Consider the following 23184-nt stretch of genomic DNA (forward strand, 5'->3'; position numbering starts at 1 on the left):
ATTCCCATCACCAATGTCCCAAAGTCTCCCTCTTCACACACCCTGTACATTTTCTCACGGGCTGCAAGACACTGTTTCGGCCACGCAGGTGTCTAGACTACAAGTCCCAGAATGCAGCGCGTCTACTTCCCGATAGGCCTCGACAGTCCCGGCGCTCTTGAGCCCACGTCCTTCGAGGCAAACGCCTGTGCGTGCTGACGCCATCACGCAGGCGCCGTTCTCTTGGTGTTCCGTCGTGCTCCCTTAGAGGCTGTCAAAATCCCCGGGTGCAATTTGCAAAAGAGTTCAGGGTGGCTGATACTTGCTGCAATTTGGCTTTTTTTTTTTTTTAATTCCTTTTTTTTCCAGGTAGCTGCAATAGTTAAAAAAAAATCCCTGGGACCCTGGAAAGGGCCGCCTCTTCTAGCCCTCTTGCCCAGTTTTGGACTTTCAGGCCCAACATGGACAAAGTGTGTGCAGTGTTTGGAGGCTCCCGGGGCATCGGCAGGGCAGTGGCCCAGTTAATGGCCCAGAAGGGCTACCGACTGGCTATCGTCGCCAGAAATCTGGAAGTGGCCAAAGCCACCGCCGCCGAGCTCGGCGGTAGGTACCCAAGTGGACGTGTCCGGTTGCGGGGTGTCTTGCAGCCTCAAGCGCCTCAAATCTTAACTACCGGTTTGCAAATTTCCCGGTGGGCCCTTTGGGGCTTGGTGATTTAACCCCTTAGCTCAGAGAAGTTCCTGGTGTAGACGGCAGCTTGTGCCAGAGTCGCCTCCAGGCAGCAGCCCTTTGGAGTCTGGTGGAGATGAGCCCCTTGGAGTCTGTGGAGATGAGCTCCCCTAACCCTTTAGAGTCTGGTGGAGATGAGCCCCCCCACCCTTAACCTTTGGAATCTGGTGGAGATGAGCCCCCCCTAACCCTTTGGAGTCTGGTGGAGATGAGCCCCCCCTAACCCTTTGGAGTCTGGTGGAGATGAGCCCCCCTAACCCTTGGAGTCTGGTGGAGGAGAGCACCTTAGGCGCAGCCCTTATCTGCACCCCTGATCCTGAGGCTCGAGCTCAGCGCCCGCTGCTGCAGTGTTCTGGCTCCTGGTGAGGCCGAGCCACCGTAGGGGTCACCTTTGTATGTAGGGTAAAGGGCTCAGTCTATGTTTGCATGTGTGTTACTGGTGCCTGGAGAGCAGGGCCAGGCGTGGCGAGGGAGCGCAGGCTCGCATAAGAACACACAAAGCAGGGTTTTATGGAAAAAACTTTTGAGGTGTCCTCCAATTTAAGAGATGTGCTTGACTCAGTGCTGGAGCAATAGTACCGCGGGTTGGCTCTTGCCTTGCAAGCAACCTCAGGGTCGGTCCCCAGCATCCCTTAGCATCCCTTCTTTCCCCAGCACCACAGGATGTGTGATTACTGAGGAGCCATGCATGAGACCTGAACATCTCCAGGTGTGGCCTCAAAACAAAACAAACAAACAAAAAGTGCCTGATTCATTATCCATAAATGCCTATATTTCCATGTCTTTTGCAAGGTTGAGATGGGCTCGTTCTGCTGAATTCCTTTTTATTGCATCAGTATGGATCCTTGTTTATGAATAAACATCAACAGCTCTCGATTTAATGGGAGGAAGATGCACCTGGTGGTTGTAATCTTGAAAATAACTAGATGGGTTGCTTTGCTGTGCCCCATCCACCCAAATTATTTAGGGGTGGAGAAAGGATCTGACTCTAAAAGAAAAAGGTCTCTTTTAGAAAATGTGTTGGCTGCAAGGCAAAGTGGATTTCAGTGATGCTTTTTTGCTGCTCACGCTTAGTTATTCTGGCAACCATTGATAAAGGGGTGCTCTGCGCAGAACACTGGGCATCGGCTGCTGGTAAAAACCGTGACTTGAACTTTGTAAGGTACTATGGACCCCAGAGCTTTCAGTGGAAAGAAAGCCAGCGAAAGAGGGTGTTTCGGGCTGACCCTTCTTGGAATCCTGTATTCCAGGGGTGAATGGCTTTATCTCCACCAAGTGAGACTTTCCAGAGTTTCCTTTTTCTAAAGGTTTGGGAGGGTTGGGGTATGGGTATATTGGTATTAATAAATTCAACAAGGTCAGCCAGAAAACAAGCAATTGTCTAGTGTTAAAAAAGTCATTTTGGAGTATTAAAATGGTAGGTTATTAAAGAATACTTTTGACTTTGAAGAGCAATTCTTTGGAATTTTATCAGAACATTAAGATGAAAATGTCCCCCCCTCATAGTATGTAATTTCCGTATGTTTTATAGTTTTCTGTTTTGTCTCATCTCTTCTTATGGTCAAGCTTGAATAGTCATTATGAGACATTATTAGATTACATTATAATATATTGAATATATGTTATTTATATATAATATTTCATAGCAGAAAGGACCATTAGAATTCATACTCAGTTTCAGGAAAGTAATTCAACAGATACATAACAATTAAATATACATTTCAAAAGAGGAATAGAAGACCTAGAAGACTTGAATTAGTAGTATAGAGTTAAATGTCAAGGCTAGTGCATATTATTGCATCACTATGAAGTGTTAAAAACATATAATGTGTCCTCCCCCCACTATTTTAGCCATTAACAAAAGGCTTTGAGTTTAGCATTCTGTACTTTGTTTGTTTTGGGGCCACACCCATAGCACTCAGGAGTTTACTCCTGGCTCTGAGCTCAGAAATTCTCCTGGCAGGCTCCAGAGACTATGTGGGATTCTGGGGACCAAACACAGGTTGGCTGCATGCAAGGCAAACTCCTTACCGGCTATTCTATTGCTCCAGCCCAGAGTTCTGTATTTTTTATTTCCCCTTGTTTCCCAACTATCTTTTTCTCTGTTTCATTAGACTGAACTCTGAGAGTAAAAACATCGTTTGTCTTTGCATTCTTGATCACTGCAGGCCCAACTTATAGTAGATAATTAGCAAGTATGTATTCAGTAATTTTTAAATTGCAAATTATAGCTTATAAATAATATTAATCTAAATTTTTCTGTAGGCCAGCATTTGGCATTTAGCTGCGATGTTGCCAAAGAACATGATGTTCAAAATACATTTGAAGAGATGGAGAAACATTTGGGTCCAGTTAATTTCTTGGTAAATGCAGCTGGAATTAACAGGTTAGTCACAAATATAAGTACTTTAATATGCGTGTCCCCCTCCCCCAGACCCCAAATATCTCTGATTAGTTAATAAATTCAGTTGGAAGGAAAAATGAAGTAATTTAATTCTAGCTGTTCTTCTTTGTTTTGCTTTGCTGTTTTTGGGCCACATCTGGCCACAGTCCAGCCCATCACCATGAATACTCTTTATCAGGTCATGAACTGAATGAAATCAAGAATGGGTAACTTTTTAAAAAATGATAAATTAAGCCCTAAATATTTAGAACAATTTTCTCATTACATAAGATTGTATGGCAGTTGCTAAGTTAATCCAAGCTACATTGGTTATATGCCCTTACTTTACAGTAGGCATATCTATGAAGAGGAATGACCCTGGATTTCAGGTGGGTTTCTTCTGGCTTATCTGCTATAATTTTTCCTTGGAAACCAAATGAAAATGGAAACTCTTTTTTTTATCATTACTTTTTTTTTTTTTTTTTTAGGGATAGCCTTTTGGTGCGAACAAAAACTGAAGATATGATATCTCAGCTTCATACTAACCTCTTGGGTTCCATGTTGACTTGTAAACTTGCCACGAAGTCTATGATTCAAAAACAGGGAGGGTCAATTGTTAACATAGGTGAGTCTTCATGTATGTAAACTTATGTTGCCTTCCAAAATATCCAAACTTGTGAAACTTGAAAGAAAGGTGTCTTTGGATGGACTAGAGCAATAATTCAGTGGGCAATGCACTTAATGAACTTCGGTATAAGCTCTGGCATCACCTGAGCTCACAAGAATTGAGCCTTTAGTGTTTAGAGTATTTCCTGAGCACTGCTGACTGTGCCTTCCCTCAAAACAAACGAAAAGTTATGAGGCATGTTTGTATTATCTAGGGAAATGATTAGATTAATAGATAAATAGGTAAGGTTGGAATCATGGACTCATATCTCTCCGGTGCTCAGTACAAATATTCATTGAATTATATCACCATAATATATAATAAATATAATTATACAATATATACAATTATAATATATATTATATAAGTACTATAAATACTTATAAGTACATATTATATAGTTATATATAATATGTATATAATATATACAAATATGCATATATTTATATAAATATATTTAAATCTAAATTAAATATATAAACAAATATATTAATATAATGTATATATTATATATCTATATATAATATATTATAATTATATATAACCATTATATCGCCATTGAAAAATGACAGCAAGAGATGTGATAACTGACAGAAGATATCCTGCTTCAGTCTCCAAAGCACATCTGGATCAGTCACTGCTCAGAATCCAGAAGATTGATATAGGGCCCAGATGTAGTTCGAGTTTTCTAGTCATTGTGATCTTGTTTTTGGGGGGGGTCACACCTGGTGGTGCTCAGGGGTTACTCCTGGCTGTCTGCTCAGAAATAGCTCCTGGCAGGCACAGGGGACCATATGGGACACCGGGATTCGAACCAACCACCTTAGGTTCTGGATCGGCTGCTTGCAAGGCAAGCACCACTGTGCTATCTCTCTGGGCCCGTCATTGTGATTTTTAAAGCAAATTAGATTCTTATCTAAGACAGAGCAGCAAAGGATTAAACTATGAGCTGCAAGACCTGTGACGATAGCTCAGAGGGGTAGAATGCATCCTCCATACACTCAAATTTCTGAATTTCATTGCTGGTCCCTTACAGAACCCCAAAGTATAACTTACATATAAAAAAACAAAACTAAACATAGACAAAGAATTGAAAAAATTTAGATAGTCGGGGCTGAAAAATAATAACTATAGCAATTTTGCACACCATTGATAAATCTGGAATAGAGTTACAAGAGGAAACTTTCTTGGTATTTTTGTTTGTTTAGGGGCCACACTGGGTGGTGCTCAGGGCTTCCTCCTGGTGGTGCTACTGTGCAGTGCTGGAGATTGAACCCAGCACAGCTGCATGCTAGGCAAGCATCTTATCTGCTGTACTTTCTTTTCAGTCGCCTTCCGTTTGTTTTGTGGGTAAATGAAGCTTTTTTTTTTTTTTTTTTTTTCTTGTTTTTTGTTTTTGGGCCACACTTGGCAGTGCTCAGGGGTTTTTCCTGGCTCTACGCTCAGAAATCAGTCCTGGCAGGCTCTGGGGACCATATGGGACACCAGGATTTGAACCACCAACCTTCTTCATTCGAGGAAAACACTCTACCTCCATGCAATCTCTCCGGCACTGAAGTTTTTTTTTTGTTTGTTTTATTTTGTTTTTAAGAGAAAAACATTTTCAGTGTTTTAGAATGGAATTAAGTAACCCGTAGTCTTTACTACATCTGGCCTATGGGGCTGGGGAACTGTATAGTATGTACCCAAAGTGAAATGGAGGTCTAGAGAAATAGTACAGTGGTAATGAACTTGTTTTGCATGGACTCAACCCAGTTTTGAGTCCTGGCATCCCATAGAGTCCCTGAGAACTGCTAGGAGTGATTCCTGAGGACAAGGACAGGAATAAGTCCTAAACATCCCCAGGTATGTCCCCAAAGCAAAATAAAATAAAATTAAAAATAACCTGAATTTAATTTGATCATTTTAAGATAGAATATAATTTCCTTTCAGCTTTACATTTATTAGGGGTTATGCCACAGCTGATGGTACTCAGGGTTACTCCTGGCAGTGCATTCAGTGATCACTCCTGGTGGGACTGGGGATCATTGGGATGCTTGGAATTAAACCTATGTCAATTCTGTGCAAGGCAGACACTTTAACAACCTGCTGTACTGTTTCTCTGGCCCCTCTGTTTTAAGTGGTATGACTTTAAAAAGTCTAGAGAAGTGGAATATTTCTCCACTAACTGACCCTATTGTTTTAATTATAGAAATGGCTTTCCAAATTAGAATATCAGGCTTTTCTCATTTGAAAATGAAAGCATTCCATCCTGATAAGCATCTGAGGAATGTAATAATTCAATTTTTTTAAATGAGATTAGTAAAACAGCCTGTGCCTTTACGGCCCAATAATGATTTGTGGTTCTTGTAAACCAGTTGACTGGTCTGTATATGACACTGATAATATGAGATGAATTTGTTTAACTCCAAAATATTCCCCTGTTCGCTGTGTTTGAACCATATGTTAGTCTTTGTATGCATGTAAAACTTTTTGGAATTTTGCAGAAAATGAATTTAAAAAATACTGAAAACAGTAGGGTAGGGCATTTGCCTCACATGTGAATGACCTGGGTTCGATCTCTAGCATCCTATATAGTTCCCTGAGCCCGCCAGGAGTAATTTCTGAGCACAGAGTTAGGAGTAACCCCTGAGTGCCACCAGGTGTGGTCCAAAGACAAAAACACCCCCCCCCCCCTAACTTAAGTATTCAGCCAGTAGGATGGGGTTGGGGGCCTAAGAAAGAAGCAGGGTCAGAATAAAGTCTTGGTGAGAAAAACATTGCTTTAACCCACCTTTCTGGCCTCCTAAAGCTACCTGTTTGGCCTTTCTTCTGTGCCCAGATTTTGCTTGTGTGTGTCTCTTTATATTTCTCTTTCTAAGTCATACACCTTTCTCTGCCCAACTGTATTCCTCTGTCTTGAAGTCTCTTTTTTTCTATGCTTCAGTTTTCTTTTCCTTTGTCATTAACTGGTATATAAAGTAGATAAATATTTTAATGTTGGATGTGTTCATTGTGCTACATAAAGCATCTTGAAACATTTTTCTAAACTCTTTAAAACATAAAATAAAATTACTTTTTCAAAACTTATGTGGGGTTCTGATTAATTTTTATGTCATAAGTAGAGGTCACTGGTGCAGAAAATTACCTTCCCACTTCTTTGTTAGGATGTTTTTGCTTGCAGTCGATCATTGAATTATAAATGAATCTTGGCCACCCAAGACTAGTAGTCAATGCAAGTTATGTCACTGGAGCTATTAAATTTCAGTTTTACAAAAAGCATATAATTGAAGCTTGGTTAGTTTAAATTGACAGTCCTTTAGATCAGTTAGATTTATTTTTAGATGAACTTTTTTAGATGGAGATGAATGCTTATGCCTGGGTTATAGAATCGTAAAATTAATCAGCCTTGGTCTGACCTTTTCTGATTTTAAACTCCTACTCGTTATAAACCTTTATAAATACTTCTTTTTCCTATTATATCTGTTAAGAAATTAGGTTCCTTTCACTTATTGGATAAGTTTTTAAGCCTCCTCCTAACATTCAAAATGCTATATAAGATTCTTTAATATCCTATTTTCTGTATTTATCTGGAACAGACACAGACTTTATGTTTCTTTATGGTTAGGTAATGACATAGGTTTAGAATTCCTAATTTTTGTAAAGGCTGGGGAAGATGTTTGTTTTACCCTTTCATTTTTGGGGGGTATGTTTCTTATAAATTATATGAATATTCATATAACCCCCAAGGATTGGCTTGAATTTGTTTTCATTTATTTCCTCCAGGAAGTATTGTTGGACTGAAAGGCAATTCTGGGCAGACCGTGTACAGTGCCAGCAAAGGAGGATTAGTTGCATTTTCACGTGCTCTTGCGAAAGAAGTGGCAAGGAAGAAAATAAGAGTCAACGTAGTTGCACCAGGTTAGTGAAAATACATTTTTAACAAGATGTATGAATCTTCATGAGTCTACAAAAAATAGCAAGGACTGATCTGTGTCTAAGCATATCAGCAGCATCAGACATTCCTAGAAGGTATCGGCAAGGAAATATGGAGCATGCGCTGTGCTAAACTTGGGTAGACAAATGTGGGGAGCATAGGTCTAACCCACGACTTACACTGCCAGGCTCTGTGCCACCCTCAGGACAATGAGCATAGTAACGCCAGGTTTTTTTTGTTTGTGTAATCACATTTTATGAATCACATAAACTATACTTAAAAAAAAAACCTTTTTATCATAGCACTATGATTTACCAAGTTGTTCATAATACAGTCATTTTAGACATTAAATGTTCCAACACCAATCCCCCTCACCAGTGTGTGACCTTCCCTTTACCAGTGTCCTTAATTTTCTACCCACTACTATAGCATGCCCCCTTACAGGGAACAAACACATTTACTTCATACTGTTTTTTTACAACACAGAGGCAAATGGGATTATCAGAATTTAGGTCATCCAAGGCCAATTTGAAATAATTGTTCTATCCATGGTGTGACTGAAGTCAGTCACATTCTTTTTTTTTTTTTTTTTTTTTTTTGGTTTTTGGGCCACACCCGACATTGCTCAGGGGTTACTCCTGGCTGTCTGCTCAGAAATAGCTCCTGACAGGCACAGGGGACCATATGGGACACCGGGATTCGAACCAACCACCTTTGGTCCTAGATCCGTTGCTTGCAAGGCAAACGCTGCTGTGCTATCTCTCCGGGCCCAAGTCAGTCACATTCTTAAGAACACAGCACAACCTACAAGTCACCGAATTCCTATTTACAAATTTTGCCATCCGACTTAAATTTCTAGTCTTGTAAGTCTAGGCAGAGGGAAAGAGGCATGATGTGATGTGAAAGTTAATTTATATAAATTATAAAGGGAGGCTTAGAAAACCCCTACATCCAGGCCACAATGATAGCTCAGAATTTGCGGACTTTTGCGCTATCTTAACTCAGAAGATGAAGTAGATCAAATTTCCCAGTGTGAGAAAGTAGCACAGTAATAGCTGTAATTCTTTCTGTCTGCTTGGGCCTCGGAGAGGAGAAACCAAAAAAAAAAAAGTGCAGCTCTTAGTTACCTAGTCAAAGACACAATGCTATGCAGTGTGCTTAGTTCATGTGATAATACAAGCAGGTAGTATGTCCTTCAATCTGAATGTAAAAGTAGACTGTATGTCTATGATGATCTAACCCTTCTACCAAATAGGGCCAGAAAAATTGAGTCTAGAGGTTCCAATTGCAGGGATTTTTAAGATTTGTCAGAAACATCAAGTGACATCTCAATGTCTACACCAGCTATTCATGTGCAAAATTAGTACTAATTCAGTTAGGAATACATGATGAAAATTAGAGCCATGGACCAGAATGATCGGACAGCGGGTAGGGTGTTTGCCTTATACATGGCCGACCTAAGTTCAATCAGAGTCCCCTAACCCCTGGCAGTAATGAACACAGTATACAGAGTTAGGACTCAACCCTGAGCACTGCTGGGTGAGACCAAAAATATCTAAATAAATAAAATAATTTTAAGAAATATTCAAAAGGAAGAAAATTGTGGCTGCTGCTTAAGGTATCTGTGATCCCAAAATCTATAGACTTAGAGATAAAGTAAGTTCTAATTGTCAGAAAATATCACAGTTTAAATTATAGTAAGTACTAACATTAACATCAAAATCATCTATTTGGCAGGAGAACCATTTAGATGTTGGTGCACAGTTGCAAATAATAAAACAAAGGAAAATGGAAAAGATCTGTACCAGGCTGAAGTTTAGTGCATTTTTTCTCAAGAGTTTGATGAGGTCATTAATTCAGCAGATTGCTAATAGGCTATTGATCCTGAATGTGAATTACATGGAAATGTCAGTAGGCCCAAACCTGCTTAGTGGAGGGACAGAATATTTCTTTGTAGTTCCTCAATTTGGCAGGATACAGGGCTGGGTGTGCAAATAAAAGTTCAACTTATTTTTGTTTTGTTTTGGTTTGGTTTTTGGGTCACACCTGGCAGCGCTCAGGGGTTACTCCTGGCTCTATGCTCAGAAATCGCTCCTGGCGGGCTCAGGGGACCATATGGGATGCCAGGATTTGAACCACCAACCTTCTGCGTACAAGGCAAACGCCTTACCTTCATGCTATCTCTCCAGCCCCAAAAGTTCAACTTATTAAATACCATCATAAAAATATAAAAATTATGAGCTTTTCCTGAGACCAAGTAGGTGTAAAAAAAAGGCCAGAGCATATAAATATAATTTTGTATGTGTTTATCTAAAACTGTACACATATTTGTACACTGACTCTATAATAAGGGATTACTCCAAATGGGACTTGAGAAATCATATGGGATGCTAGGGATCAAACACAGGTTGGCCTTATGCAAGGTAAGCACCCCTCTTGCTGTACTATCTAGGCCTTGATTATGATTTTTAATTATAGAAAAGAAAGCTATTAACTGACCTGTAACTGGCATTTATAAATTTGTACATGGGTATATAGTTCTAAGACTTATTTAAAAAATTAACAAACTAGTGACTAGTAAAAAAGTTGTGTACCTGATATTTTATAGACAAGTCGTTTAAAATTTTGCATTAATTATGTCATAACTAGGGTGGCAAGGATCTTAGAGATTATTTCAGTTTTTTCATGTTATTTCATGTTTTTATATTTAGGAAATTAGAATCTAGAAATGACTTGCCTAAGATGAGATATTTGGTTTCTAGCAGAATTGTTACTGAAAACTTTATATTTTGATTTCTAGCTAGGTAAAGTTAAATATAGTGGTTCCCTATATATTCTTGTGTTTTTACTTGTTTTTACTCATATTGTATTGATCATATGATTGGTCTAAACTAGTTGGATCCTTTATAATTTTTGATAATGATGATGATGATGATGATGCCTCACTCAGCATTACTTGGAGGTTATTGTTGGTTCTGTGCTCAGGAATCATACCTGGTGGGCTCAGAGGACTATCTGTGATACAAGGAATTGAACCCCGATTGGCTGCATGCAAGGCAAGCACCCTACCCATTGTATTGTCATTTTGGCCCTAAACTGTTTGAACTCCTAACCAATTTATAACCTGACCTTTACACTGTCTTTTGCCAAGTCATTTGATAAAATTGCTTGGAAAATAGAAAAAGTGCTAAAATCTCTGCTTTCATTTGCTTGGAGAGTGCAGTTTCCTCCTCAAAGATGCCTGTAGTCTCAAGTGAAAGCAGAGATTAACAGATGGGAATATATTAAGCTGAGAAGCTTCTGCACCTCAAAGGAAATAGCGCCCAGGATACAAGAGCACCCCACTGAGTGGGAGAAACTATTTACCCAATACCCATCAGATAAGGGACTAATCTCCAAAATATACAAGACACTGACAGAACTTTACAAAAAAAATTATCTAATCCCATCAAAAAATGGGGAGAAGAAATGGACAGACACTTTGACAAAGAAAAAATACAAATGGCCAAAATACACATGAAAAAATGCTCCACATCACTAATCATCAGGGAGATGCAAATCAAAACAACTATGAGGTACCACCTCACACCACAAAGATTGGCACACATTACAAAGAATGAGAAAAAGCAGTGTTGACGGGAATGCTGGTGGGAATGCCGTCTAGTTCAACCTTTATGAAAAGCGATATGGAAATTCCTCCGAAAACGAAATAGAGCTCCCATATGATCCAGCTATACCACTCCTAGGAATATACCCTAGGAACACAAAAATACAATACAAAAATCCCTTCCTTACACCTATATTCATTGTAGCACTATTTACCGTAGCAAGACTCTGGAAACAGCCACGATACCCTTCAACAGATGAATGGCTAAAGAAACTGTGGTACATATACACAATGAAATATTGTAACCCCACCCTGGATTAGGTGTATCTACCTGAGACTCGCCCATTTTCTGGGAGGGGTCTTGGAAAGGTTAGATAAGGGCTTTGACTCAGGGGATGGGGCTTTGGGTCTTTGCCAGCATGGAGGTCAGAGGGAAGATGGCTGAAAGAAGTTAAGATGCAGGGCAAGCAAAGAATGGCATGCGTAAGTGGTTAGCAGCCACATCTGTTGGCTAGGGCTGAATAAAGATGTTATCTCTCATGAAGCCTGCCTGTGAGTGAGTTCAATACCCACCACAACCACCTGAAGATGATGACCTGATGGTTAATGGAGGATGAAGCCACGTGGTCCTGAGCCTAAGGACAAAGGCCTCCACCCACCATCCAAGTCCATCCTAAAGGCTTAATGCAACAGAATATTATGCAGCTGTCAGGAGAGATGAAGTCATGAAATTTTCCTATACATGGATGTACATGGAATCTATTATGTTGAGTGAAAGAAGTCAGAGAGAGAGAGAGAGAGAGAGAGAGAGAGAGAGAGAGAGAGAGAGAGAGAGAGAGAGAGAGAGAGAGAATGGTCTCACTCATTTATGGGTTTTAAGAAAAATGAAAGACATTCTTGCAATAATAATTTTCAGACACAAGAGAGGAGGGCTGGAAGTTACAGCCCACCTCATGAAGCTCATCACAAACAGGGATGAGTTTAGTTTAAAAAATAACTACATTGTGAACTATCCTAAATAGAAAGCCTGTCTAGAGTACAGGTGGGGGTAGGGTGGGGAGGAGGGAGATTTGGGACATTGGAGATGGGAATGTTGCATTACTGATGGGTGGTGTTCTTTACATGACTGAAACCTAAACACAATCATGTATGTAATCAAGTTGTTTAAATAAAATATACATTAAAAAAGAGAAAAAGTGCTAAAATATATACATTTTCATTCACTAACTGGTGGGACCGTAATTTTGGTTATGTACTGGTCTTTGAATAAAGTGAGTCCTTTCCTAATCTTCTAACAATGAGCCACAGAACCTTTGTTCTAGTTTTCAAAGATTCTTTGATAATTAATAACTTATCTAAGAAAAGACATTGGGTCTTGATTGACAGGCTGTAAGAAAGCATAGGCAAGAATAGACCTTCCCCTCATTTCTGTTTCAAATCAAGTGGCTATGGGTCTGGTACTGTAGTTGGCATCCTATTTGGTACTAAAGTCCAGTCTGCAAGGATCAGGGATTATGAGCTCATAATTGTCAAAATGTCCTTAAAAGGCGGTTTTTTTTTTGGGGGGGGTTCCACATGCCTTCATCCCAATTCAATATTTAGTCACAGAGACTAGCTGATTGCAAATCCATAAACATTTGATAAGTAGCTATTTTATATACTTCAATTTACCTATCCCCTCCAAGAAGGGAAAGAATAAATCCAAAGCCTTAATGTTATCTTGAAGTTGTTTTCTCTGTGCAAGCTTTTTGCAACCTGATTCACTTTAGGATTAGCCTAGTTTAAACAAATAGTTAATCAATCATTTGTGGTTTGGAATTGCAGGTATATTTGTTTCCCTGTCTAGGGGCTTGTCATTAAAGAATAGTGTAGGGGGGGCGGCGAGGTGGCGCTAGAGATAAAGTGTCTGCCTTGCAAGCGCTAGCCAAGGAAGGACCGCGGTTCAATCCCCCGATGTCCCATGGTCCCCCCAAGCCAGGGGCAATTTCTTTTTTTTTTCTTTCTTTTTCTTTATTTAAACATCTTGACTCCATATATGATTGTGATTAGGTTTCGGTCATGTAAAAACACCCCCATCACCAGTGCAACATTCCCACCACCAATGTCCCAAATCTCCCTCCATCCCAACCCACCCCCACCTGTACTCCAGACAGGCTTTCCAGTTCCCTCATTCATTCACATGATTATGGTAGTTCTCTGTGTAGTTATTTCTATAACTGCACTCACCACTCTTTGTGGTGAGCTTCATGAAGTAAGCTGGAAGTTCCAGCCCTCCTCTCATTGTCTCTGAGGATTGTTGCAAAAATGACTTTTATTTTTCTTAAAAGCCATAGATGAGTGAGACTATTCTGCATCTCTCTCTCCCTCTTACTTATTTCACTCAGCATGATAGATTCCATGTATATCCATGTATAGGAAAATTTCATGACTTCATCTCTCCTGACGGCTGCATAATATTCCATTGTGTATATGTACTACAGTTTCTTTAGCCATTTGTCTGTTGAAGGGCATCTTGGTTGTTTCCAGAGCCTGGCTATTGTGAATAGTGCTGCAATAAATATAGGTGTGAGAAAGGGATTTTTGTATTGTATTCTTGTGTTCTTAGGATATATCCTAAGATATATATATATCTCCTTAGGAGTGGAATAGCTGGGTCAAATAGGAGCTCAATTTCCAGATTTTGGAGGAATCTCCATATCACTCTCCATAGAGGTTGGACTAGATGGCATTCCCACCAGCAGTGGATAAGAGTTCCTTTCTCTCCACATCCCCGCCAGCACTGATTTTTCTCATTCTTTGTGATGCGTGCCAATCTCTGTGGTATGAGGTGGTATCTCATCGTTGTTTTGATTTGCATCTCCCTGATGATTAGTGACGAGGAGCATTTTTTCATGTGCCTCTTGGCCATTTGTATTTCTTTTTTATCAAAGTGTTTCTTCATTTCTTCTCCCTATTTTTTTGACGGGATTAGATGTTTTTTCTTGTAAAATTCTGTCAGTGCCCTGTATATTTTGGATATTAGACCCTTATCTGATGGGTGTTGGGTGAATAGTTTCTCCCACTCAGTTGGTGACTCTTGTATCCTGGGCACTATTTTTTTTGAGGTGCAGAAGCTTCTCAGTTTAATGTATTGCCATCTGTTGATCTCTGCTTTCACTTGTTTGGAAAGTGCAGTTTCCTCCTTGAAGATGCCTTTAGTCTCAATGTCGTGGAGTGTTTTACCGACGTGGTGTTCTATATACCTTATGGTATCAGGTCTGATATCAAGGTCTTTAATCCATTTAAATTTTACCTTCGTGATATTAACTGGGGGGGTCTATGTTCACTTTTTTGCAAGTGGCTAGCCAGTTGTGCCAACACCACTTGTTGAAGAGGCTTTCTTTGCTCCATTTAGGATTTCTTGCTCCTTTGTCAAAAATCAGGTAATTATATGTCCGGGGGACAATATCTGAGAACTCAAGCCTATTCCACTGATCTGAGGGTCTGTATTTATTTCAATACCATGCTGTTTTGATAACTATTGCTTTGTAGTACAGTTTAAAGTTGGGGAAAGTAATGCCTCCCATTTTCCTTTTCCCTAGGAGTGCTTTAGCTATTCGAGGGTGTTTATTGTTCCAGATGAACTTCCTAAGTGTTTGATCCACTTCTTTGAAGAATGTCTTGGGTATTTTTAAGGGGATCACATTAAACCTGTATAATGCTTTGGGGAGTATTGCCATTTTAATGATGTTAATCCTGCCAATCCATGAGCAGGGTATATGTTTCCATTTCCGTGTGTCCTCTCTTATTTCTTGGAGCAGGGCTTTATAGTTTTCTTTGTACAGGTCCTTCACGTCTTTGGTCAAGTTGACTCCAAGATATTTGCGTTTGTGTGGCACTATTGTGAATGGGATTGCCTTCTTGACTTCCTTCTCTTCCTTATCATTATTGGTGTATAAAAAGGCCATTGATTTCTGTGTGTTAATTTTGTAGCCTGCCACCTTGCTATATGAGTATTGTTTCTAGTAGCTTTTTGGTAGAGTCTTTGGGGTTTTCTAAGTAGTGTATCATGTCATTTGCAAACAATGAGAGCTTGAGTTCTTCCTTTCCTATCTGGATTCCCTTCTTTTTCTTGCCTGATCATTATAGCAAGAACTTCCAGTACTATGTTGAAGAGGAGTGGTGAGAGCAGACAGCCTTGTCTTGTACCAGAATTTAGAGGAAAGGCTTTTAGTTTTTCTCCATTGAGGATAACATTTGCCGGGTGGGTGGAGGAGGGAAACTCCTCCTTTTCAATTTTCAAACTGGAGAGGGAGCTCGCAATTGGACCCAGCAGAGCGCACATGCCAGGAAAGCCGTCCCTCTGTTTCTCTGGTATGTTAGGGTCGCTGGTCGGACAGTGGGCCACAGATCTCCTGGGCTGAACACTTGGTCCAGGAGACTAGGACCCCCCACGCCAGGCGGGTCTTCATGGCTGGCCCTGACAACTCGGGCCCTGGGTGGGTATATTGGACCCCCTTTTTGCTTGCTAGTAATATTATTTTTCAAAGCCGCGTGGGCGTGCGCGACAAATATACTTTTTAATCATTATCCAAAAATGTTCCTGATCCTAGATTGCTCCTAGGAATAGAATCAGGATGCTCAAGATTCTGACAAAACACTCAAATTGACCTTTATTGTTTAGTCTTTTATGTATTGCCTCTCCCCTCACACCTTTGTCTCTCCTACCTCCTCATACCCAAACCCTGAACCATTATCTTCCCCTTATTCAACCCTCCTTATCCTCAGTTCCTAATTTGGTAGACACCAAGACTGACCTTCTGCCCCAACAGCACCATCCAGCTCCTCATTAAATGACACCCTCTCGCTCCCCAGCTTATGCCTACGCAAACAACTATGACCAACACGCCTGTTGACCCATGCTTGGTGGCCCCTTATGTCCCCATCAAACTATGGACTGTTGCATGATACCGGAATCAGCTTCAGCATAACCCCTAGTTCAAGGACAATATAGGGTTCTGTAATGCCGCAAAACATGTCGCAAACTCAACTATCACCTGCTGTCTTCAAATACCCTTGTTTTCTTTTTTTTTCTTTTTAAAACATAAAAGGGTCACATGTATCTCTTTTGTATATCTCAGATGTATTCCCTTAACATCTATAACTCTTTTAAAATATCCTCATTTGTGACAATTTTGCCCACTAGATTAGTTATTTGATTGCTTGATTTTCCCCCTATGAGATCTGTTTTATAAGCAATACTGGTAGAAGAGTAACTCTGTATAGATTTCACGTTTATACCAAGTTACGGGAAATGTTGGAATTTATTCATTGGCCCCCAGATGCACCAACAATATCTTGTGGCATTGCTTCTCCTTTGCATAAGCACATTAAAATGGGAAAATAATACATATACAAAGTTATCTAATAGAGATGTTATCTAATAGAGATGGGAACACAAATTTGGTAATGTAATTAGGCCTTTTACCCTGAACATTGGCATAATGATTTGGCTCAGGCCTCAGAAGAATGGGCATGGCCCACACACACCTGAACTATTGAAACAACCACAATTGTCTTTAACATTCCCAGGATCCAAGTCTCTACCAGAGAAGACCTACCACTGCTTTGGCATTGACTTACTCCAAAAAGTACTCCCAACACCCAGGTGACTCAGCAACAGTCTGCATGCAGAGCAGATTGCTCTGCATTTAATGATATGCTGAAACTAGAGAATGCTGACATCAACGAAAGAAATGCACAGAATCCAGAGTCTTTAAATATAAAAGTCTGATACCAACTATAGCTAAAGTGTGAAAAAGTTTTACCGGGACCTTGAGAATGACTGGAGTTGGATAGACTGGTATGCCTGGAACCCAGAGTCTGTCTTATGCCAATAAACTTCTGGGGTGAGGCCTTTTTGTAATCAGGTCAAGGATTTTTTTCTCTCATTTTCTCCATTTTTCTGAACCTATGCAAACATTGGCGATTGCCACTATCACACCTTTACTATATTTCTTTTACTCTTATCCTTTAAGGAAAAAAATACACTTACTGAACTTAAAAACAAACTACTATAGTAGAATGCCTGTCTCGAAAACAGGCAGGGGATGGGAAGTGGGGAGGGGGTAATGTTGCACTGGTGAAAAAGGGTGTTCTGGTTATGACTGTAACCCAAATATGATCATGTTACTTAAATAAAAATATATTTAATAAAAAAAAGAAAAAAAAGAGGATAACATTTGCCATTGGCTTGTGGTAGATGGCTTCAACTAGATAGAGAAAGGTTCCTTCCATTCCCATATTGCTGAGAGTTTTGATCAAGAATGGGTGTTGGACCTTATCAAATGCTTTCTCTGCATCTATTGATATGATCATGTGATTTTTATTTTTCTTGTTGTTGATGTGTATGATGTTGATAGATTTACGGATGTTAAACCATCCTTGCATTCCTGGGATGAAACCTACTTGGTCGTAGTGTATGATCTTCTTGATGATGCATTGGATCCTATTTGCCAGGATTTTGTTGAAAATCTTTGCATCAGCATTCATCAGGGATATTGGTCTGTAATTTTCTTTTTTGGCAATATCTTTGTCTGGTTTTGGTATCAAGGTGATGTTGGCTTCATAAAAGCTGTTTGGGAGTGTTCCTGTTTTTTCAATTTTATGGAAGAACCTGGCTAGGATTGGTAGTAGCTCCTCTTGAAAGATTTGAAAAAAAATCATTAGGAAATCTATCTGGGCCTTGGCTTTTATTTTGGGGCAGATGTTTGATTACAGTTTCAGTTTCCTCAGTAGTGATGGGGGTGTTTAGATATGCTACATCTTCCTTGCTTAAATGTGGAAAGTTATAAGTGTCCAAGAATTTTTCCATTTCTTCTAGGTTCTCATGTTTAGTAGCATAAAGTTTCTCAAAGTAGTCTCTGATTATCCTTTGGATCTCTGCAATATTTGTCATGATCTCCCCCTTTTCGTTTCTAATATCGGTTATCAGATCTCTCTCTCTCTCTCTCTCTCTCTCTCTCTCTTTGTGAGTTTTGCCAATGGTCTATCAATCTTGTTTATTTTTTCAAAGAACCAACTTCTGCTTTCGTTGATCTTTCGGATTGTTCTTTTGGTTTTCCACTTCATTGAGTTCTGCTTTCAGCTTTGTTATTTCCTTTGTCTCCCTATTTTTGGTTCCTTTTGTTGGTCATTTTCTAATTTTTTGAGCTGCGTCACAAGTTATTCAGGTATGCCCCTTCTTCCTTCCTGATGTGTGCTTGTAGAGCTATAAATTTTCCTCTCAGGACCGCTTTTGCTGTGTCCCATAGATTCTGGCAGTTTGTGTCTTCATTATCATTTGTTTCCAGGAAAGTTTTGATTTCCTTTTTGATTTCATCTCAGACCCACTGGTTGTTCAGTAGCAGGGTGTCTAATTTCCAATTGTTAAAGTTTTTCTTCTGTGTGGCTTTGTAGTTCACATCTAATTTTAGGCCTTGTGGTCAGCAAAGGTAGCCTGCAAGATTTCTATCCTCTTGATTTTATGGAGGTATGTTTTATGTGTCAGCATGTAGTCTATCCTGGAGAATGACCCATGTACATTGGAGAAGAATGTGTGTCCAGGTTTTTTGGGATGGAGTGTCCTATATATATCTACTAGTCCACTTTCTTCCATTACTCTTTTCAGGGCTAGTATGTTTTTGTTGGGTTTCAGTCTGTTTGACCTATCAAGTGTTGATAGGGCCGTGTTAAGGTCTCCCACAATTATTGTGTTATTATTGATGTCTTCTTTCAGATTTGTCAGTAATTGTATTAGATAATTTGCTGGCCTCTCATTGGGTGCATGTATGTTTAATAGTCTGATTTCTTCCTGTTGTACATATCCCTTGATTAGTAGATAGTGTCCATCTTTGTCCCTTACCACTTTTCTGAATATAAAGTTAGTGTCATCAGATATTAATATGGCCACCCCAGCTTTTTTGAGGGTGTTGTTTGCTTGGATGATTTTCCTCCAGCCTTTGATTTTGAGTCTATGTTTGTTCTGACTATTCAGATGTGTTTCTTGAAGGCAGCAGAAGGTTGGATTCATCTTTTTGACCCATTTTGCCACTCTGTGTCTTTTAATTGGTGAATTTAGTCTATTGACATTGAGGGAGATGATTGTCATAGGATTTAATATCATCTTTGTAGATAAGTTTGTTGTGTTTGTTGGTCTCTCTTGTCTTAGAGTAGACCTGTCAGTTTTTCCTTTAAGGCTGGTTTATCATCTATGAAGTTTCTTAGCTGTTGTTTATTCATGAATCTATGTATTCTTCCTTCAAACCTGAACGTGAGTCGGGCTGGGTGCAGTATTCTCGGTGAGGCATTTATTTCATTCAGTCTTGTCACAATATCCCACCACTGTCTTCTGGCCTTGAGAGTTTCTTGTGACATGTCTGTGGTAAGTCTTAGGGATGCTCCTTTGAATGTAATTTCCCTTTTTGATCTTTCTGCTTTCTGTATTCTATCTCTATCTGTGGGATTTGTCATTGTAACAAGGATGTGTATTGTGGTGTTTTCTTTGGGTCTCTTTTAGCTGCTACTCTTCGGGCATGCAGAATTTGATTGCATGTAGTCTTTAACTCTGGGAGTATCTCTGATAATGTCTTTGACAGTTGATTCTTCCTGGAGATCTCCTACCTGGGTCTCTGGGACTCCAATGATTCTTATGTTGTTTCTGTTGAGTTTATCAAAGACTTCTATTTTCATCTGTTCGCATTCCTTGAGTACTTTTTCCATTGCCTGTTTGTTTGCCTGTTCTTCTGTTGTGTAGTTTTTCTGCATCACATCTTCCAGTACTCCGATTCTCTCCTCAGCTGCTGATACCCTGCTGTTGAGGCCATCCACTGATGTTTTCAGTTGAGCTACCGTGTTTTTCAAATCTGCTATTTCAGTTTGGAGTTTTATGATTTCTGTCTTTGTGTTTGGCTCAGATCGATCTATGCTTTCTTTGAGTTCTACAAACATCTTCCATATTGCTATTTTAAGTTCCTTATTCGAGAGGTTATCAGGTGGTTGGAATTTATTAGGTCATCTGAGCTTTTGTCTTCATTTTCTGTTCATGGTGTTTGCCTGTGAGGTTTCCCCATTGTCATGCTTGTAGTGTGGTTTTTCCTGCGTTTTGTGGTGGGGTTCATTAGTTATAAAGAGTGCGCAGCCGCAAAGCGAAGCAGCTGTGCTCTTCTGCCTCTAGTTGACAGTTTTTTTGGGGTGCGCTCCCTAGGCCTCTGAGGAGACCTTCAGGGATTCAGAAACACAGGCAGACAGGCACAGGCAGGAGAAGTTTCCCTTGAAGTCCTCAGATTGAACAAAGGCACAGCAGGGCGGAGCCTCCACAGGCCAGAGAGTTCAGCTTATTGGACGTCGACCTCCACAGCCAGAATGTACTTAACTGCTTCAAAATGCAGTTTTTTGGGGTGTGCTCCCTAGGCCTCTGAGGAGACCTTCAGGGATTCAGAAAGACAGGCAGACTCAGGGGCAATTTCTGAACTCTTAGCCAGGAGTAACCCCTGAGCATCAAATGGGTGTGGCCCTAAAAAAAAAGAATAGTGTAGGGAATGCTGAGTTAATTCTAGTTCATGGTGATTGAAAGACTGGAAGTTATAAGCATAATATTAGTGTTCCTCGCTTTAAATGACTTAGTCAGCAGAATTGTTGGAACAACTCTTACATGCAAGGATTGTGTTTCCAAAATGATATTTCAAAGATATTTCTGCCAAAAGGAGCTAAGTGTAGTGAGAAAAAGATATTTAAGTAATTACAATCTGGCTTTAGGAATGTAAAGTAAGGTATATCCTATATGTTAGGATACTATACAATATTGGAAAAGGAAAGCTTAGTTTTGTCTAGAATGAATTAGTTAATGGGGTAGCAAGTTTGTATCCAAAGAGGAGTTTAATGGCTACTGTAATTGTATACATAGTCCTTCCTTCCTTCCTTCCTTCCTTCCTTCCTTCCTTCCTTCCTTCCTTCCTTCCTTCCTTCCTTCCTTCCTTCCTTCCTTCCTTCCTTTCTTCCCTCTTCCTTCCCTCCCTTCTCCTCCCTCCCTCTTGATCTTTCTCCATCTTTCTTCTATTTCTAATTCTTTCCCTCTTTCTCTTCTCTCCTCCTTCCCTTCCTCTCCCCTCCTTTTCCCTCTCCTCCCCTCCCTTACCTACCCCTCTTCTCCCATTTCCTCTCCTGGCTCTGTGCTTAGAAATTAGTCCTGGCAGGCTCTGGAGACCATGTCAAATCAAACCCTGCTTGGCCATGTGCAAGGCAAATAAATGCCCTACCCACTGTATTCCTAGTTTTTTCTTAAAGGTGTGACTTTCTATTGGGTGAAGAGACAAAATAGAGAGGTAAGGGTGCTTGCATTGCACGGGTTTGAACCTGGTTCAGTTCTCAGCTCTGCCCATGGCTCTCCAAGTACCTTTAGGAATGATCCCTGAATATTACTAGGTAACATCCCAAACCAAATAATCTGGCAATTTGAATTACAGAAGAAATATATTAAAACATGGCTGTCCATTAGGATGATCTTTATTATATTGTATTGGCTATAAATGGTAAAAAGCAAGTATCATTGTGTGAATATACACACATGGTCAGAAATGAAGTACAAGTTAAATTAGAATTAATTCTAATATGAAGATTTTTAATGGTAGATAATAATATCAGCCAGTTTCCTCCCAGATCTTTTAATAGAGCTGGCAGGCAGCAGAATGAACAAATATCTCATCCAAACAGAATTTACAGTTAAGGAAAATAGTTAAAAGCAATTCATAACAGTAAAGCTAAGAGTGGGAAAAATAATAATAAATAAAGTTATCACTTGCTGTCTAAAATTATTGACTTTTTAAAGATAAGTTTGTTGCTAAGCTTTGGTGTGACTTTAAATCTAAAATAAGTTTTTACTTCAGATAAATCTTATTGAAAAATATTGAATATGGGAAAGATAGTATTTGATAAATTAGAGCCATAATGGATATATTAATATATGTATATTATTAAGAAAGTTCTTCTTTCTTCAATTCAAAGTTCAAAAGTATAAGGGCACAAAGTGAGTCTTTTTCTTTCTTTTCACTTTCTTGCTTCCACTTGCTTGATTAGTTGCATTTCATTCTTTTGTTTTTGTTTTTGTTTTTTTTTTGTTTGTTTGCTTTTTTTTTGGTTTTTGGGCCACACCCGGCGGTGCTCAGGGGTTACTCCTGGCTGTCTGCTCAGAAATAGCTCCTGGCAGGCACGGGGGACCATCTGGGACACCGGGATTCGAACCAATCACCTTTGGTCCTAGATCGGCTGCTTGCAAGGCAAACACCGCTGTGCTATCTCTCCGGGCCCAGTTGCATTTCATTCTTGATGATGCTGTTAGCTTCAGTGTCATGGGGAGTTCTGCCTGTGTTTTCTATTATGTACCTTATGGTTTCAGGTCTGATATCAAGGTCTTTAGTCCATTTTGATTTAACCTTTGTATACAGCATTAAAGGTAGGTCTGAGTTTACTTTTTCGCATGGAGTTGATCAGTTTACCCAAAACCACTTGTTTTAGAGGCTTGCCTTGCTCCACTTTGTATTTCTTGCCCCTTTATCAAAGATTAATTGATCATGTGCCTAAGGATCAGTCTCAGGAGATTCAAGTTTATTCCATTTATCTGTCTTTAATCTAATACCGTGCTGAATAACAGTTTCTTAGAAAAATAACTTAGGTACAATCACCCATTACAGAGTAGTCCCAGAATTGTTCTGTCATCTATGACCATAACACAGATTTGGACATTTCCATCATGTTCAAAGACACTCAAGTTGCATTAGAATTTGTTCCCTGTCACGTGCTCTCACTCTTGCTTTCAGCCTGCAAGATTGTGCTTTCGTGTCTCTGTTGATTTCTCTCTTCTTGAGAAGTGATATAAATGGGATCAGGCA

The 23184-nt window shown here is 39.7% G+C and overlaps 1 protein-coding gene across 1 annotated transcript in view; it reads left to right on the forward strand.

Annotated features, from left to right (window-relative positions):
- The first annotated feature begins 287 nt into the window (after positions 1–287).
- Positions 288–23184, forward strand: part of CBR4 (carbonyl reductase 4) — a 28592-nt gene continuing 5695 nt past the window's right edge. Inside the window, exons 1-4 of the mRNA XM_049771309.1 lie at positions 288–582; positions 2974–3094; positions 3580–3716; positions 7524–7658. Coding sequence (XP_049627266.1) covers positions 441–582; positions 2974–3094; positions 3580–3716; positions 7524–7658 — 535 coding nt within the window. The 5' untranslated portion in view covers positions 288–440. The remainder of the gene's footprint in view (positions 583–2973; positions 3095–3579; positions 3717–7523; positions 7659–23184) is intronic.

The sequence above is a fragment of the Suncus etruscus genome, chromosome 4, assembly GCF_024139225.1.
Source record: "Suncus etruscus isolate mSunEtr1 chromosome 4, mSunEtr1.pri.cur, whole genome shotgun sequence".
NCBI classification, from domain to species: domain Eukaryota; kingdom Metazoa; phylum Chordata; class Mammalia; order Eulipotyphla; family Soricidae; genus Suncus; species Suncus etruscus.